The sequence below is a fragment of the Tachyglossus aculeatus genome, chromosome 21 (genome assembly GCF_015852505.1).
Source record: "Tachyglossus aculeatus isolate mTacAcu1 chromosome 21, mTacAcu1.pri, whole genome shotgun sequence".
NCBI classification, from domain to species: Eukaryota; Metazoa; Chordata; class Mammalia; order Monotremata; family Tachyglossidae; genus Tachyglossus; species Tachyglossus aculeatus.
In genome coordinates this window covers 15,847,638-15,866,696 of record NC_052086.1, presented here as the reverse complement: position 1 = coordinate 15,866,696, position 19,059 = coordinate 15,847,638, and the positions used below count along the sequence as shown (strand labels likewise).

Here is a 19,059-nt window from a genome sequence, read left to right as displayed (position 1 = left end):
TTCGGGGAGATCAGAGGATGACCTTAACCCAAGGCAGAAAGTTTCCCTTGATGGCTCAGTTAGACCATCTGTGGACCCCAAGACACTCGCCAATCCCGGATGCATCATGGAGCTTGGAACAAAGTCCTCTGTGGAGCTACTTAGATGGTAAGCTTCTTGAGGGCAGGGATCATGTCCACTCAATCAATCAATCAGTGATATTTATTGAGTGCTTACTCTGTGTAGAGCACCGTAATAAGCATTTGGGAGAGTACAACACAACAGAATTAACAGACACATTCCCTGACCATAGTGAGCTTAGAGTCTACTAATTCTAATATGTCTCTGAGGCACTTAGTACAGTGCTCTGCACACAGTAGATGCTCAATAAATACAATTGATTGAGTGTGGTTTTACCAGTCCTCGGTCTTTACAAATGGCTTCTCCTTTTGGCCAGGGCCAACCAGCCTGTATCCCCAAGACTTCGACCCTTCATTCGTTCATTCGTATTTAGTGAGCGCTTATTGTGTGCACAACACTGTACTAAGCGCTTGGGAGAGTACAATATTGTAATATTGTGTAATAGACACATTCTCTGCCCACAGCGAGCCCTTGAATTGTGAACTGCAGCCATCCCGCGTGGGTAGTTCTGGGGAAGGAGTTTCCCAAATGCCAAAGTGCGTGTCAACTCCCCCCTAGAATAAATAAACACCCTCCTCTGCACCCTGATGGAAGCAAGAATCAACAAATCGCAGCTCTTGAGACTAGTGGGTGGCCACGGTGCCAGGTGGCATTCAAACAACATTAGCCATCCAATCGATTGGATGGATGGTATTTATTGGGTGCCTACTGTATGCAGGGCATTGAACTAAGTGCTTGGGAGAGTACAATATTACAGAATTGGTAAATAATGACCATAATAATAATGATGGTATTTGTTAAGTGCTTACTGTGTGCCAGGCACTGTACTAAGCACTGGGGTGGATACAAGCAAATTGGGTTGGACCTACATGGGGCTCACAGTCTCAATCTCCATTTTACAGATGAGGTAACTGAGACACAGAGGAGTGAAGGGACTTACCCAAGGTCACACAGCAGCCAAGTGGCAGAGCCAGGATTAGAACCCATGACCTTCTGACTTGCAGGACTGTGCTCTAGCCTCTTGGACATGCTGCTTCCCCGATAGACGTGATCCCTGCCCACAGGTAACTTGCTGTCTAGATGGGGAGACAAAACATTAAAATAAGTTACAGATAGGGGAAATGGTCCCCTCTCAGGATCATTCATTCATTCAGTTAGTCATAGCCTCAGTTCTCTCATCTGTGAGATGGGGATGAGGTCTGTGAGCCCCCCGTGGGACAGCCTGGTCACCTTGTGACCTCCCCAGCGCTTGGAACAGTGCTTTGCACATGGTGAGCGTGTAATAAATGCCATCATTATTATTATTATCGAGAGAGCGGCCTCCTCTCTCGGAGCCTCGCCCCTAGCCCGGCCTGCCCCGCACTCACTATATATATAGATATAGATTCCCCCATTTTACCGATGAGGTGACTGAGGCTCAGAGAAGTTGAAGTGACTTGCCCAAAGTCACACAGCTGACCTCCTACCCCTCCCCACAGCACTTGTATATATATTTGTACAGATTTATTACTCTATTTATTTTACTTGTACATATTTACTATTCTATTTATTTTGTTAATGATGTACCTATTTTGTTTTGTTGTCTGTCTCCCCCTTCTAGACCGTGAGCCCGCTGTTGGGTAGGGACCGTCTCTATATGTTGCCAACTTGTACTTCCCAAGCGCTTAGTACAGTGCTCCGCACACAGTAAGCTCTCAATAGATACGATTGAATGAATGAATGAATTTATTGCACGCTTACTGTGTGCAGGGCACTGTTCTAAGCGCTTGGGAAGTACAATTCAGCAACAGAGACAATCCCTGCGCACAACAGGCTCACAGTCTAGAATTGGGGAGACGGTACCTGAAGAGTTCTCAGTACACTACCAGTCTTGACAATGGGTGGAAGAGTCAAGCAGAGGCATGCCCATTCCATTCTTAGCATGGGCAGTGGCTATTCATTCACTCAATCATATTTATTGAGCACTCACTGTGTGCAGAGCATTGTCCTAAGTGCTGGGAAAATGCAATTCGGCAACAGCGAGTGGAAGGCAATCTGCTACAAGTCAAAACTCACCTGTGCTGGGCAGCAGCGGCATGGAGACAGTCGAGGGGGGAGACTCAAGTTTACTGCGCGGAAAGAGCCAGTGGTAAACCGCTTCTGTATTTCTACCAAGAAAACTCTATAGATACGGCTACCAGAACGATTGTAGATGGAGGTGGGGCGTTCCGGGAGAGATGTGTCCATGGAGTCGCTATGGGTCAGGGATGACGCATTAAAATGAGGGGAAATCATCATCATCATCAATCGTATTTATTGAGCGCTTACTGTGTGCAGAGCACTGTACTAAGTGCATGGAAAGTACAAGTTGGCAACATATAGAGACAGTCCCTACCCAGCAGTGGGCTCACAGTCTAAAAGGGGGAAATGGTACTGTATAAGGATATAGTCATAAGTACTGTGGGGTAGAGGGGTGGAGTGAATTTCAAGTACTTAAGGAGTCAAATTCACATGCCTAAGTGATGCAGAAGGGTAGGACAGTAGAGGAGTTGGGGGCTTAGTCAGGGAAGGCCTCTTGGAGGAGGTGTGATTTTAGGAGGACTTTAAAGCCACAGAATACATCCTGAAAATTCCCCATGGCAGGGGCATAACTGGCCCCGAGGAGCACAGGTGTCAGGAGCTGCCGGAACTCTCTGGATCGCTTATAAATAATGATAATAATGATGGTATTTGTTAAGCGCTCACTAGGTGCCACGCACTGTTCTGAGCATTGGGCCACGGCCATGGACTTCCAGCGTGACTTGAAAATGAGCTTGCCTCACCCAGGGTTTTCCCTTATATACTTGTACTTCCCAAGCACTTAGTACAGTGCTCTGCACACAGTAAGTGCTTAGTAAATACGATTGATTGATTGATTGATTATAATAATAATAATAATGATGGCATTTCTTAAGCACTTACTATGTGCAAAGTACTGTTCTAAGCGCTGAGGAGGTGAAAAGGCCATCAGGTTGTCCCACAGGGGACTCATAGTCTTAATCCCCATTTTACAGATGAGGTAACTGAGGCACAGAGAAGTTAAGTGACTTGCCCAAAGTCACACAGCTGACAATTGGCAGAGCCGGTGACAATTGGCCACCGGTTTTTCTTAAAACTGAAGCCAGTCAGGGTCAATGTCATGGGGTGAATAAACACCCCATCAGGGACAACTTGGGACAATAATAAACATCAGGGACAATAATTCTAGACTGCGAGGCCACTGTTGGCTAGGGACCGTCTCTATATGTTGCCAACTTGTACTTCCCAAGCGCTTAGTACAGTGCTCTGCACACAGTAAGTGCTCAATAAATACGATTGATTGATTGATTGACCTTGTGGTTTGGAGGATCAGGATTCTGATCTTGGCTCCTGCTGTGTGACCTTGGGCAGATCTCCTAATTTATTCATTTTATTCATTCATCGATTGTATTTATTGAACACTTACTGTGTGTGGAGCACTGTACTAAGCGCTTGGGAGAGTACAGTACAACAATAAACAGACACATTCCCTGCCCACAGTGAGCTTACAGTCTAGGAGGTGAGGGGGGGAGATAGATATTGATAAAAATAAATAAATTACAGATATGTCCCTAAGTTCTATGAGAAGAACTTATGAGAAGCAGCCTGGCTCAATGGAAAGAGCATGGGCTTTGGAGTCATAGGTAATGGGTTCAAACCCCAGCTCCGCCAATTGTCAGCTGTGTGACTCTGGGCAAGTCACTTAACTTCTCTAGGCCTCAGTTACCTCATCTGTAAAATGGGGATTAAGGTTGTGAGCCCCACGTGGGACAACCTGATCACCTTGTAACCTCCCCAGCGCTTAGAACAGTGCTTTGCACATAGTAAGCGCTTAGTAAATGCCATCATCATCATTATTATTATTATTCTATGGGGTTGCGGAAGGGTGCAAATCAAAATGCAAGGTTAACAAAGAAGGGAGTGGGAGAAGATGAAAGGAGGGCTTAGTCAGGGAAGGCATCTTGGGGATGTGTGGGGAAGAGTGATGGTCTGTCGGAAATGAAGAGGGATGGTGCTCCTGGCCAGAGGCAGGATGTGGGCAAGAGGTTGCCGGTCGTGAGATAGATCATCATCATCATCATCAATCGTATTTATTGAGCGCTTACTGTGTGCAGAGCACTGTACTAAGCGCTTGGGAAGTACAAGTTGGCAACATATAGAGACAGTCCCTACCCAACAGTGGGCTCACAGTCTAAAAGAGTGGGCTCAGAGTCTAAAAGAGTGGGCTCACAGTCTAAAAGGTGCTCACAGTCTAAAAGATAGATGAGATCGAGGTACAGCAAGAAGTTTAGCCGTCACTATATGTTGCCAGCTTGTACTTCCCAAGCGCTTAGTACAGTGCTCTGCACACAGTAAGCGCTCAATAAATACGATTGAATGAATTAGAGGAGTGATGTGTTAAGGTTGGGATGTAGTAGGAGAGTAGCAAGGAGAGGTAGGAGGGGACAAGGTGATTGAGTGCTTTAAAGCCAATGGAGAGGAGATTTTGTTTGATGTGGAGGTGGATGAGCAATCACTGGAGGTTGTTGAGGAATAGGGAAACATGGCCTGAACGTGTTTCAGAAAAATAATTTGGGCAGCAGAGTGAAGTATGGACTGGAGTAAGATGAGACAAGAGGCAGGGAGGTCAGTAAGGAGGCTCATAGGGTAATTAAGACAGGGTGGGATAAGTGATTGGATAAACATGGTGATTAAAGTGGTAATTTATCCATGCCTCAGTTACCTCATCTATAAAATGGGGATTAAACCCTCCTCTCTTCAATTTAGACCGCCCAACATGATAAATTTTGTATTTACCTCAGGGCTTAGAACAGTGCTAGACACATAATAATAATGATGGCATTTGTTAAGTGCTTACTATATGCCAAGCACTGTTCTAGGCGCTGGGGTAGATACAAGGTAATCAGGTTGTCCCACGTGGGGCTCACGGTCGTAATTCCCATTTTATAGGTGAGGTAACTGAGGCACAGAGAAGTTAAGTGACTTGCCCAAGATCACAAGATCATAATGAAGGCTTAACAAATACCATAAAGAAACCAAACGCTCACGCAGGCTGACGATGTTGGCCGTGGCTCAGTGGAAAGAGCCCGGGCTTTGGAGTCAGAGGTCATGTGTTCAAATCCCAGCTCCGCCACTTGTCAGCTGTGTGATTTTGGGCAAGTCACTTTACTTCTCTGTGCCTCAGTTACCTCATCTGTAAAATGGGCGTTGAGACAGTGAGCCTCACGTGGGATAACCTGATGACCTTGTATCTACTTCAGCACTTAGAACAGTGCTTTGCACATAGTAAGTACTTAATAAATGCCATTATTATTATTATTATTATTATCCCGGGAGACTTTGGAGAAAAGCATAGTACTGGATGGTTGATAATTCCCTGCCTAGAGACAGGGGGCTGGTCCAGATAATAATAATAATAATAATAATGATAATAATAATAATAATAATAATAATAATAATGGCATTTCTTAAGCACTTACTATGCACAAAGTACTGTTCTAAGTGCTGGGGGGATACAAGATGATTAGGTTGTCCCACGTGGGGCTCACAGTCTTAATCCTCATTTTACAGATGAGGTAACTGAGGCTCAGAGATGTTAAGTGACTTGCCCAAGGTCACACAGCAGACATGTGGCAGATGACCTCTAGAGATCCCTTCCCCCTCAGAGCAGGGAGCAGGGCCCAGGGGTTCTAATCTCTGTGGCCAATGCCTCAGGAAGGAAGCCCTTGAAAATCCTATATCAGCTAAGGCCAGAAAGACAGAGGACAAGCTAAGAAAAATCACCTCATTTAAATGATCAACATCAACAAGTTTACCCAGTTTTCCTATAACATGAGGATTGCATTTTTTAAAATAGTATTTCATCAATCGTATTTACTGAGCGCTTACTGTGTGCAGAGCACTGTACTAAGCGCTTGAATAATAATGTTGGTATTTGTTAAGCGCTTACTATGTGCCAAGCACTGTTCTAAGCACTGGGGGAGATACAAGGTAATCAGGTTGTCCCACATGGGGCTCACAGTCTTCATCCCCATTTTCCAGAAGAGGTAACTGAGGCCCGGAGAAGTTAAGTGACTTGCCCAAGGTCACACAGCTGACAAGTGGCAGAGCTGGGATTAGAACCCACAACCTCTGACTCCCAAGCCCAGGCTCTTTCCACTAAGCCACGTGATTTGTTAAGCACTTACTACATGTCAGGCACTGTACTAAGTGCGGAGGTAGAGACAAGATAATCAGGTGGGACACAGTCCCTGTCTCACATGGGGCTCGCAGTTGTAATCTCCATTTTACAGCTAAGGGAACTGAGTCACAGAGAAGTTAAGTGACTTATACGAGGTCACACAGCAGACAAATGGCGGAGTGGGATTAGAACCCAAGTCTTCAGATGCCAAGGCTCTGTGCTCTTTCCACTAGCCTTCTGGACTGTAGACTGTAGACAGTCCTCTAGACTGTAAGCTCATTATGAGCCCGCTGTTGGGTAGGGACTGTCTCTATGTGTTGCCGACTTGTACTTCCCAAGCGCTTAGTACAGTGCTCTGCACACAGTAAGCGCTCAATAAATACGATTGATTGATTGATTGATTGTGGGCAGGGAATGTTTTTTGTTCATTTCTATATTGTGCTTTCCCAACCACTTAGTACAGTTCTCTGCACACAGGAAGTGTTCAAAAAATACGATTGACTGACCGACTAGGGCATTCAGGGAGGCCCTATTAAAGACCATGTTGCATTCTTAAAGTTACCATGTGAAGGAAATCTCGTGCTGCAGTTCTCAGCTTGGGTCCGATGTCACCCCCATTTGCACGCCTGTTTCTTCCGGCACCGTGTCAGGCTGTATCTGGACCGACACTTATGGTTGGAAGAACGTTCTCTCATTCTGCCGTTGAGTTCTCTCCTCAACACATAGCGAAAGCATGCGTTATGGCAGAACCCATTCAACAACTAACGTTGTCAAAAATAATGTTCAGTCAAGCAATCCATAAGTGCTACTTATTTATCCATCAGTGGTATTTGCTGAGCACTTGCTGTGCCCAGAGAATAGTTCTAAGTGCTTGGGAGAGTATCATATAATAAAGTTGGTAGACATGTTCCCTGCCCACAGTGAGCTTTCAGTCCAGAGGAGGGCTTAAAAGGGTTTAAGTCCCCTATAAGCGCAGAGCACCGTACTCAGCTTAGGGAGAGTACAATAGAGAGTACAACAATCAATCAATCAATCAATCAATCGTATTTATTGAGCACTTACTGTGTGCAGAGCACTGTACTAAGCGCTTGGGAAGTACAAGTTGGTAACATATAGAGACAGTCCCTACCCAACAGTGGACTCACAATCTAAAAGGAACAACAGAGAAGCAGCATGGTCTAGTGGAAAGAGACTAGGCTTGGGAGTCTTAGGAACCTGGGTTCTAAACCTGGCTTTGCCGTTTGCCTGCAGTGTGACCTTGTTCAGGTCACTTCACTTCCCGGTGCCACAGCTACCTTATCTGTACAATGGGGATTAATATTGTAAGTCCCATGTGGGACATAGACTCGTGTCCAACCTGATTAGCTTGTCCCGACCCCGACACTTAGTATGGTACCTAGTATGTAGTAAGCGCTCAAGAAATACCATTAGAAAAAGGAGTTGGTTCATTCAATCATATTTAGACTGTGAGCCCACTGTTCAGTAGGGACCATCTCTATATGTTGCCAACCCATACTTCCTAAGTGCTTAGTACAGTGCTCTGCACACAGTAAGCGCTCAATAAATACGATTGATTGATTGATTGATTGAGCACTTATTGTGCGCAGAGCACTGTACTGAGCTCTTGGAAAGTACAATATAGCAATAAAGAGAGACAATCCCTCCCCACAATGGGCTTACAGTCTAGACTCACAGGACTCCCTAGGGACCCCCAAAAGAGCAGGAAGATTCCCTTTAGGAGGTTTTCCAAAACGTGGGTGTGTGTGAGCGAATTGAAATGAAGATAAATGGAGCTGGAGAAAAAGGCTCCGGCCCCATCCCTGGGTGGGCTCAAACCACCAACCTTTCGGGTAATAGCCGAACACTCTAACCGATTGCACCACAGAGACCTGCCTGGCAGTGGCCTCCGAGCAGCAATCAATCAGTCCATCGTATTTATTGAGCGCTTACTGTGTGCAGAGCACTGTACTAAGCGCTTGGGAAGTACAAGTTGGCAACACTTGTCACAGCAGCACTGACAGGTTTCCTGGACACGATGCAGGGACGGGACGGGGAGAGGAGGAGGAGAACGAAAAGGATGGCAAGCCACTGGATCTGCCTGTCCCGGAGCTCCCAGAGCTTCCCTCACTCAGGGTCCAGGAAAGGCCCGCCCGCCTGCCGGAGGGAGCCGGAAAACCAAAAGTTGGTTGACTCCAGCCCTGTCCTGGTGGAGCTTACAATCTAGTCGGGGGGAAGACAGGCATAAAAATAAGTTCAATCATCAGCAAAAAATGAAATGCAGAAAACATTATTAGGGCCAGGATTTGGGAAAAGGCTAAGGTCAGGGATCGGTGAGAATGTTAGGGATAGGGATTATTGATTGGTTAGTGTGACGTGATGTATCAGTACTTAATCCTCACTGATTGGGTAAGTCAATGCTGAACCATTAGGTCTTGGATCATTGATGTTTTGCATCAGAACCAAATAAACAGGCCTGGGGAGTTTGTTTTTCCTCCTCCTTGCCCCCTCAAACATGCCCTGGCATTAGGCTTGGGAAAGTCCCCATGCATGTGTGTGTTGTGTGTGTGCCCGAGAACAGCAAGGATGTGTGGGTTGGTTGGTGTGTGTGGCTCAGGTGGGAGAGATGGGGCCTGGAAGCAAAGTGCAGTTGCCTCAGACGGTCTCTTCTTGAAGCGAGAGGAAGCCGTGATGCCAGCTCTTTGGGAAGCAGTGAGTTTGAATGAAGAGAGGAAGCCAAGAGATTTGGAGTCAATGCTGGGATCTGCCTGAGGCAGAGGGTGGTCTCCTTTCTGGCCCTGGATACATCAGTTTCCCCACCTGTAAAATGGGGAGAAGGACATTTTGCCTCACTCAATTTTTGCACAGTTCTCTGGACAACTCCCATGAGTTGGTGTAGTTTTACTTCAAAGAATTTTCATTGCAAGCGAAGCGAAGTTTTTGTAGAAAGATGATCCGGGCAGTGGTGTAAAGTATGGACTGGAATGGAGAGGGACAGGAGGCTGGGAGGTCAGCAAAGAGGCTGATGCAGTAATCTAGGGGGGTTAGGATGAGTGACTGTATTACCTGAAGGTGAATTGGGGGCAGCAGGTTGAGGGGGGGATCAGTCAATCAATCAGTGGTATTTATTGATTACTTACTATGTACAGAACACTTGGGAGAGTACAATACAACAGCATTAGTAGACATTTTCCCTTCCCATAATGAGCTTAAAGGAGGGCAAGAAGGAGAAGGAAAGGGGAAAGGGAAGAAGGAAAGAGAAGGAAAGGAAAAAGGGAAGAGGATGGAAGAGAAAACAGAACCTACTCACTCATAACGCTCCTTCTCTTCCTTTTCCAATTGCTTGATCGATTGTTACTATCGAATGCTTACCGTATGCAGAGCATTGTGCCAAGCACTTGGGAGAGTCCACTAGAGTCAGTAGACAAGGAGCTCACACTTGAGTGGGAAAGACAGACCCTCTCCTTTCTGGTTCTCATTGAATAGTTGGGGCTAAGGAGCATGAAATTCTTCTCCCCACTGAGCCACAGCCCCAAGAGGAGGAGCTTCCTGAACGCTTGCCCTGTCCCCATTTGATCTACCCAGGTAGTTTTTGTGGGGATTCACTATGAGCTGGGAGATACCTGGGGGCTAGAGGTCTGGAACCCCCCCACACTGGTGACCTGGGTCTGGATCAGTGTCCCCCCTGCACCGAGCCAGTATGCCCCAGGCTCAGCTCAGCCACCACACAAGCAACCCAGCTCCACGGCCAATCAATCAATCAATCAATCAATCGTATTTATTGAGCACTTACTGTGTGCAGATCACTGTACTAAGAGCTTGGAAAGTACAAGTTGGCAACATATAGAGACAGTCCCTACCCAACAGTGGGCTCACAGTCTAGAAGGGGGAGACAGAGAACAAAACCAAATATACTAACAAAATAAAATAAATAGAATAGATATGCACAAGTAAAATAAATAAATAAATAAGTAGAGTAATAAATATGTACAAACATATATACATATATACAGGTGCTGTGGGGAAGGGAAGGAGGTAAGATGGGGGCCAAAAGTTTGGGTTGCTTCTGTAGCAGTGGCAGCCATGGCGGTGACTGACAGCTCCTGGCCTGAAAGAGGTGTGGGGGTCCCCAGGATGGGCCAGTTGGGTGGGCGTGTGGCTCCTCCTCACCCAGGAGTAATAATTATGGTATTTGTTAAGTGCTTAACTATGAGCCAGGAACTATACTAAGCGCTGGGGTGGAAACAAGCAGATCGGGTTAGACCCAGTCCCTGTCCCTTGTGGGGCTCACAGTCCCAATCCCCATTTCACAGATGAGGTAACTGAGGCCCAGAGAAGTGAAGTGACTTGCCCAAGGCCACGCAGCAGACAAGTGGTGGAGCCACAATTAGAACCCATGACCGGAGGACCGGAAAGCAGAGAGACTCTTCCTCCCCCTCCTCCTGCAGGCAGAGAGTCAGAAGTGGAGCCACCATCCTGGCTATTCCTCCGGGCCCGTTCCGGCTCCAAGGGAGAGTGGGCTATTTGTGACCGCCCACCCTGCCCAGAGAACTCTGGGAGAGAAACGTTCGGTTCATCACTTCAGGGCCAGCCCCACGGGAGCCATTTCCCCCTTCCCTCCTGTGGAGTTGACCCCTCAGCTTGGGACTTGCTGTTTCTGCAGGGCGCCTTCTGGGGCCTGATGGTGGGCCTGGCGGTGGGACTGACCCGGATGATCCTAGAGTTTGCCCAGCCGCCGCCACGCTGTGGCCTCCCTGACTCTCGACCGTCGATCCTAAGAGACGTGCACTACCTCCACTTTGCCGCCCTGCTCTGCTTGCTCACCGTGGCCGTGGCCGTCGGGGTCAGCCTGCTGACTGAGCCCCCCAAGGACTCCCAGGTGAGTCGCCTTGGGAGAGGGTAGGAGGGGGCAGTGGCTTCTGGCTCTTTGTCTCCCTGACGACTGCTATAATGTGCCAGCCTAGAGAAAGATCCAGTGGAACTGGCTTGGATCTCATGGAGCAAGGAAATGATGGGGATGCCCCGCCAGAGCCTGAGGGACCACTTTTCATTCATTCATTCAGTCGTATTTATTGAGCACTTACTGTGTGCAGAGCACTGTACTAAGCGCTTGGGAAGTACTTCCCACGCCTGTCTGCAGGGAGCACCCCAAATAACAGCCGGAGGGCCCAGGGGTCGGGGAGAGGGCAGCGTTCCTGGACTTCATATTCCTCCCATCCTCAGCTTCCTGTAGGACACTCCCCCACATCTTATTTGGAGGAAGGAGAGGAGCTCGGCTCTGGGAGATAAGGCCCTGGAAGTTGAGGCTGAACCAGGACCTCTCTGAACTAGAGACTTAAACTTTTAAGTGGTATTTGTGGTATTTGTTAAGCACTTACTATGTGGCAAGCACTATACTAAGCACTGGGGTAGATTCGAGTTGATTAGGTCCCACATGGGGCTCACAGTCTAAGAGGGAGAACAGGTATTGAATCCCCATTTTGCAGAAGAGGGAACTGAGGACCAGAGAAGTGAAGTGACTTGCCCAAAGTCACACGGCAGGTAAGTGGCAGAGCCAGGATTAGAACTCAGGTCCTCTGACTCTCAGGCCTGTGATCTTTCTACTAGGCCACACTGCTTCTACAGCCTTTTCCTCATCAAGGTGGACAAGACTTCTCCAGCTTTGGGAGATGTCTCTTTGGGATGTGCAGGTCTCATTCCCCTCATCTCAGAGAAGAAGCTGACATCAAAGAGAACCCTCAGGGGGAGTTCAACCGCAAATCCACTGGCTTGAAAGGGGGAAGTGTAGACACACACAGGACTGGAAGTCCTGCACTCCAGAAGCGGTCAGGATTTGATCAGGAGCCTGTTGATGCCCTCCACTCTCCGGGCCAAGGCCGGGCAGGATCAGTAATGCCCGTTCCCTGCTCGAGGCAAAGAAGCAGCATGGCCTAATGGTTAAAGTACAGCCTGGAAGTCAGAAGGACCTAGGTTTGAATTCCGGCTCTGCCACTTGTCTGCTGGGTGACCTTGGCCACGTCACTTCACTTCTCTGTGCCTCGCTTACCTCATGTGTAAAATGGGGAATAAGATTAGGAGCCCAATGTTGGACATGGACTTTGTCCAACCTTACTACCTTGTGTGTACCCCAGTGTTTAGAACAGTGCCTGACACATAGTAAGCATTTAACAAATACCAGCTGGCCTAATAATAATAATAATAATAATAATAATAATAATTGTATTTAAGTACTTACTATGTGCCAGGCACTGTACCAAGTGTTGGGGTAGATAAAAGGTAATTGGGTTGGACACAGTCCCAGTCCCACATAGGGCTCAGAGTCTTAATCTGAAGGGGCAGCCCACCCATCCATCATACCCAGGAGCAGGCACCCCCAACCCTCCTCCCTTCCCCCAGACCGAGCCTACAGTCCATGGACAGATTGAATCTTGAGCAAGTTTAGGAGACATCTCCTAAGCAGCAGAGAAGCAGCATGGCTCAGTGTAAAGAGCCCGGGCTTTGGAGACAGAGGACATGGGTTCAAATCCTGGCTCCGCCAATTGTTAGCTGGGTGACTTTGGGCAAGTCACTTAACTTCTCTGTGCCTCAGTTCCCTCATCTGTAAAATGGGGTTGAAGACTGTGAGCCCCCCGTGGGACAACCTGATCAGCTTGTATCCTCCCCTGCACTTAGAACAGTGCTTTGCACATAATAAGTGCTTAATAAATGCCATCATTATTATTATTATTACTATTATCTCACCAGACGGTAGCACAGAGAGCTACCACTGAGGGGGCAGGAGCTTAATCATGCACACTTTATTCTCTATAATTAGCCAAGCCACATAATTATGGACATAAAGTAATTATCCAGATTTTCAATGGTAAATAGCGCTTGACTGGACCACTGCAAATATCCGTCCTTCTTCAGAGGTCATCTCGGGACTCAGAAAGTGTCTACCACTAGGTTCTCTTCCCAGACACAGAAAATGCCTTGGCTCTGAGCAGCGGGGAAATCTTAGGGAAATAATCACTTTAGTCACTCAGGTGTTTAAAGTCGAAAGTGGCAGTAGCCCAGGTTCAGAGTTTGGAGATACCTGAGCCCTCTGGGGCCTGAAATCCTGGGGCCCGGCCCAAGCTGAGCTAGGAACTTGGATCTGAATGCAGCCTGGAGCCCCAGCCAGCTCTAATGGACCCAGCCTACCTTCTGTGATGTGGGGGACGGGGTAATGTACCTGGGGCCTTCTGGAGTAGGTGGTAATAATAATAATAATAATAATAATAATAATGGTAGTTGTTAAGGCACTTAATTATGTACCAAGCACTGTTCTAACCGCTGGGGTAGATTCACGGTAATCAGGTTGTCCCACATGAGGCTCATAATCTTAATCCCCATTTTACAGATGAGGTAAGAAGTTAAGTGGCTTTCCCAAGGTCACACAGCAGACAAGCAGCAGAGCTGGGATTAGAATCCACATCCTCTTTCCACTAAGCCAACGCTGGCATCTCTGGACATGCACCATTCTTTGGCTCAGCCATAGATGTTCAATGGTAAAACAAGGTAGGGGATAATGCCACATCGCAGCTGAAAGTCAGAACTGGAAGTTGATGGTTGAGGAGCCCTTCCCACATAAAGCCCTCCATTCATTCAATCATATTTATTGAGCACTTACTGTGTGTAGAGCACTGTACTAAGCACTTGGGAAGTACAAGTTGGTAACATATAGAGACGATCCCTGCCCAACAATGGGCTCACAGTCTAGAAGGGGAAGACAGACAACAAAATAAAACATGTGGACAGGTGTCAAGTCGTTAGAACAAATAAAATTAAAGGTAAATGCACATCATTAACAAAATAAATAGAATAGTAAATATGGACAAGTAAAATAGAGTAATAAATCTGTACAAACGTATATACAGGTGCTGAGGGGAAGGAAGGAACCAAATACTACTGCTCTGCTAGCCCAGCAGGGACTGAAGTCCCTGAATTGAATGCAGGTGTAGAATTCAAGGGCTCCTCCCACAGCACATTCTGCTCAGGTTGTAAAGATGGTGATGGGTCCTTCTCCCAGTTGTAGCTCTGTCCACCCTCCCCCACTTCAAACTATTCCCATCGCTCTGTGACTGTGACCCTTAAGTTTCCCTTTCTAACCTGCAGATCAAAAATCTCACCTGGTGGACTCTCTCTGGGCACTGCCATCCCGGAGCCATCTCCATGCTGAACGGAATCCTGGAAAACACCTCAACCAGGAGAACTACAGATGGTAAGGAGGTGGGGGTTGTGGGTTATGTCTCTGAGCAGGGGGTTGGAGTGGGCAGCAGTGATGACTATGACGCTGACTTGGTTCTCTTGACAGGGTTCTATCCCCATCTTCAAAACCTTATTATTATTTTTATTGCAGTATTTGTTAAGCTCTTACTATGTGCTGGACACTGTACTAAGGGCTGAGGTGGATATAAACAGCACATCTCCAAGAGGCCTTCTCCTACTAAGCTGTCATTTCCCCTATTCCCTTGCTCTTCTGGGTTGCCTTTGAACTTGGATTTACATGCTTTATTCACCCCTCCCTCACCCCCATAGCACTCATGTATAGATCCATAATTTTTTTTAAACTAATGTCTGTCTCCCCATCTAATTTGTTGTGGGCAGGGAACGTGTCTATCAGCTCTGTTATGTTGTGGTCTCCCAAGAGCTTTAGTCTGATGCTCGGCAAACAGTAAATGATCAATAAATGTGATTGAGTATGCCCTTTCCAGTGTGCTTTTCTGCTCTGATAATCACTTAGGATAATTGTGTTATTTAAATACTTATTCTGTGCCAAGCATTGAACCAAGTGCTAGGGTAATTATAATATTGTCAGATCAGACATGGTCCCTGTCCCTTTACAGTCTAAGTAGGAGGGAAAGCAAATATTTAATTCTCATTCTACAGTTGAAGAACCTGAGGCATAAAGAAGTTAAGTGACTTGCCCAACGTCACACAGCAGGCAAATAGCAGAGCTAGGATTAGAACCCAGGTCCTATGATTCTCAGGCCCATGTTCTTTCTACTAGACCATTCTGTTTCTCTAATGGACTTCTCTGTCATGAATGAATAAAATGGTTCTTGAGATGGATAAATTTCTCCTTGGGGTTATTAGTTCCCCCTGGCTTACCATTTGTTGTGCGGACAACCTCACAAATTGCTTAGTAGTATTTTTTTGGGGGGGTGGAGGGAGGAGGAGGAGGGTTTTGCCACCTTCAGGCTTCAGTGAGCTCCCTTCAGTCCCTGTGTTGCAGGACTAGTGACCAGAACTTAAATCACTGTTATTTATTAAGCAACTACTGTGTACAGAGCTCTCTGTGAGAAGCAGAATAATAATAATAATAATAATAAAAAAAGTTAGTATTAAGCGCTTACTATGTGTCAAGCACTGCTCTAAGTGCTAGGGGGGAATACAAGGTGATTAGGTTGTCCCACATGGGGCTCACAGTCTTCATCCCCACTTTACAGAAGAGGGAACTGAGGCCCAGAGAAGTTAAGTGACTTGCCCAAAGTCACCCAGCTGACAAGTGGTGGAGCCAGGATTAGAACCCATGACCTCTGACTCCCAAGCCTGGGCTCTTTCCACTGAGTCACACTGCTTCTCTCAGAATGGAAAAGAGCACATGCCTGGGAGTCAGAGGACTAATCCTCTGCATTCTAATCCTGGCTCCACCACTTACCTGCTGTGTGACCTTGGGTATGTCATTTAACATCTATTCTGATGCTATTGATGCCTGTCTACTTGTTTTGTTGACTGTCTCCCCCCTTCTAGACTGTGAGCCCGTTGTTGGGTAGGGATTGTCTCTACCTGTTGCCAAATTGTACTTTCCAAGTGCTTAGTACAGTGCTCTGCACACAGTAAGCACTCAATAAATATGATTGAATGAATGAACATCTCTGCCCCTATTCCCTCAGCTGCAAAACAGGGTTTCAAACCTGTTCTCTCTCCTACTTAGACTCTGAGCCCCACGTGGACCTGTTTATCTTCTATCTACCCCAGTGCTTAGTACAGTGCTTGGCAGATAGAGTTTAAAAAACACCTCGATTGGCATCAGTGTACTGAGCACTTGGGTGAGCATAATAAAGGTAGGACACCTGATTCCTGCTCATAGGGAGCATACCATCAATCAATCTATGGTACGTACTAAGTGCTTAATGTGTGCAGAGCACTGCACTAAGCATGTGGGAAGGTACAATATGGATTCTTGCCCATAAGGAGGTGGGTTCACTGAATCCACGCCCTTCAGGAGGATGCCAGTGGTCATCCACAGCAGCCTGTGTGAATGGTTCCCTCTCTCCCGTGCCAGGTGTTGAGGGTGGTGGTACCCTGAGGAGCCCGGCCCCCACGGTTCATTCAGGGAGCGAAGAGCTCTCCCCTCCCAACGGCTGGAACCCCACCTCTGAATCCGTCTTCTGGGCCCGGGTCTGCAACCTCAGCGCCCTCCTGCTGCTGTGCGTCAACGTCTTCTTCTATGCCTACTTCGCCTGATGGTGTTCGTTCCGAAAGAGCGCTGTTGGGAGTGGGAGAGGAGGGGAACGAAGAGGGGCACGAGAGATTTGGTTCAGCCCAGTGCTCCTTAGAACGTGGAGAAGTCTCACATTAATTCACCCTGATGGCACGCAACCCACGTCCTCCTGGTTCTCTCGGGAATCACGTCTGGATGCTCGGCTTTAAACTGGTTGTGGGTGTGGGGCACCGCGGGGGCCTCCTTATCCTTCCTCCTGGCTGAAGTAGCTCCCAGAACCCCTTTAAGTGGTGGGCTTGGCCTCTTGGCACGGCCCTCCGAGTCTTGATGCCCTCTATTGTACCTCTGACAAGAACTGGAGAGACTTGGGGACCTCCACTCCTTAAACTGCTACCCCCACCCATTGGCTCTTAGCTAAACACCCTGAACAAGCCAGGAGGACATTTGGGGACTGGCTGACCGTCCTCCCCCTCCCCAGCCGGTCGTTGTCTTCCTCTCCCCTTCCAGCCAGCCAATTCAGAACCGTTCTTGGCACGTAGTAAACGCTTAATAAATACCATCATTATTATCCTCTTCCCAATTAGCTGTTATTCCCCTACCCTGTCAGCTGCCCCTCAGCCATCCTGCCCCCACCTGAGTATTCTCCCACAGCACCCTGGTTGAACACGTTCCTCCAGCTCTGGGGCTATCTGAGCCTGTCCACCTGCTGACATGGAGGTTAGAGCTCTGACTGGAGATTTGAACAGAAAAATTGATTCATTAAAATCCTATCAGGTAACAAAAATAAAAACTGTCCCCAAACACCTTTCTCTTTCCTCTCCCATGTTCCCCAACACAGAACTCCTCTGATTTCCCACAAGCACCCTGGTGCTGATGGCCCCCTGGTCCAAATTCCACTCAGCCCCTCTTAGGGAATCCCGGATTTCGGGATCACCCACTGCATGTCCTTCTCTGGGAGTTTTCAGATGCCAGGGTGAAACTGCTACCACACCAAGGATTCCCAGTCGAAACTTCTGCCACAGCAGGGTGGGAGCCTCGCTTCACTCTCTGAGGGTGGATATGAACCTCTGGACCTGAAACCTGGAGAAACTTTTCTTCTCTAGCTCACCCTCAGGGTCCCTCCAACCCATCTCACTTAAAATGGCTGAGGGCCTTCTTCTCCCTAATTAACTAGCCCTCCACTCTCTTTCCTCTAGACTGTAAGCTCATTATGGGCAGGGAACGTATCAGCTAATTGTGCTGTATTGTACTCTCTCAAGTATTTAGTACAGTGCTCTGCACATTGTAAATGCTTAATAAATACCATGGATTGGTTAACTGATCCCCATACTTCCCTGTGATTGGCACCCTCAGCAGAGTTCCTGGCTCTTAAGTTGATTAGCTTGCTCTTGGGGAGGGAATTTAAACCTGTTCAAGAAACTTCTTGAAGTGGAAAGAGCACGGGCTTTGGAGTCCAAGGTCAGGGGTTCAAATCCCGGCTCTGCCAATTGCCAGCTGTGTGACTTTGGCCAAGTCACTTCACTTCTTTGGGCCTCAGTTCCCTCGTCTGTAAAATGGGGATGAAGACTGTGAGCCCCCCGTGGGACAGCCTGATGACCTTGTAACCTCCCCAGTGCTTAGAACAGTGCTTTGCACACAGTAAGCACTTAATAAATGCTATCATTTTTATTATTATTTCCCCTCCCATTTCTGTGGTTGGGGCTAGTTTGAATGACCATCACAGTGGGTCACTTCTAGGACATTCAACCTAGCATGGTGTCATCCCCAAATCCCCTCAACCAGAGCCTCCCAGAACCAGTACATGTTCTTAAATTGCAGCTCTGATACCCCGCCACCTGAATCTGAAATGTCCCGTAGAGCTTCGGTTTCTGAATTCTTCTTTCTTCCAAATCCAGCTGGCACAGGCTTGAGGGTCAAGGAACAGAACAACTCTTTTTTTTTTTACCCTTAGTCGTCGGACCTTGAGGAAAGTGGAATGAAAGCCTCTCCTAGGGGACTGACATGGGTGGGCTGCTGGGTGGGCTCAAAGCGGGTGTCTAACTAGGAGCATATTTTCTATGAGTTGACAGATATTCAACTTGCATAAGATGAAGAGGCCAAGTTGGTTGTGAGACAAATGAGGGTAGCCAGTTCATCATCAGTAATGGTATTTATTGAGCGCTTACTGTGTGCAGAGCACAGTATTAAGCGCTTGGGAGAATACAATACATCAGAGTCGGTTGACACATTCCCTGCCCGAAGTGAGCTTAAGTTTCAA

The 19,059-nt window shown here is 47.4% G+C and overlaps 1 protein-coding gene across 2 annotated transcripts in view; it reads left to right on the top strand.

Annotated features, from left to right (window-relative positions):
• Positions 1 to 18,050, top strand: part of SLC5A10 (solute carrier family 5 member 10) — a 166,462-nt gene extending 148,412 nt beyond the window's left edge. For both annotated transcript variants that reach the window (XM_038763169.1, XM_038763168.1), the window contains 3 exons: positions 10,998 to 11,213; positions 14,471 to 14,576; positions 16,644 to 18,050. In XM_038763169.1, coding sequence (XP_038619097.1) covers positions 10,998 to 11,213; positions 14,471 to 14,576; positions 16,644 to 16,825 — 504 coding nt within the window. In that variant the 3' untranslated portion in view covers positions 16,826 to 18,050. The remainder of the gene's footprint in view (positions 1 to 10,997; positions 11,214 to 14,470; positions 14,577 to 16,643) is intronic.
• Positions 18,051 to 19,059: the final 1,009 nt, after the last annotated feature.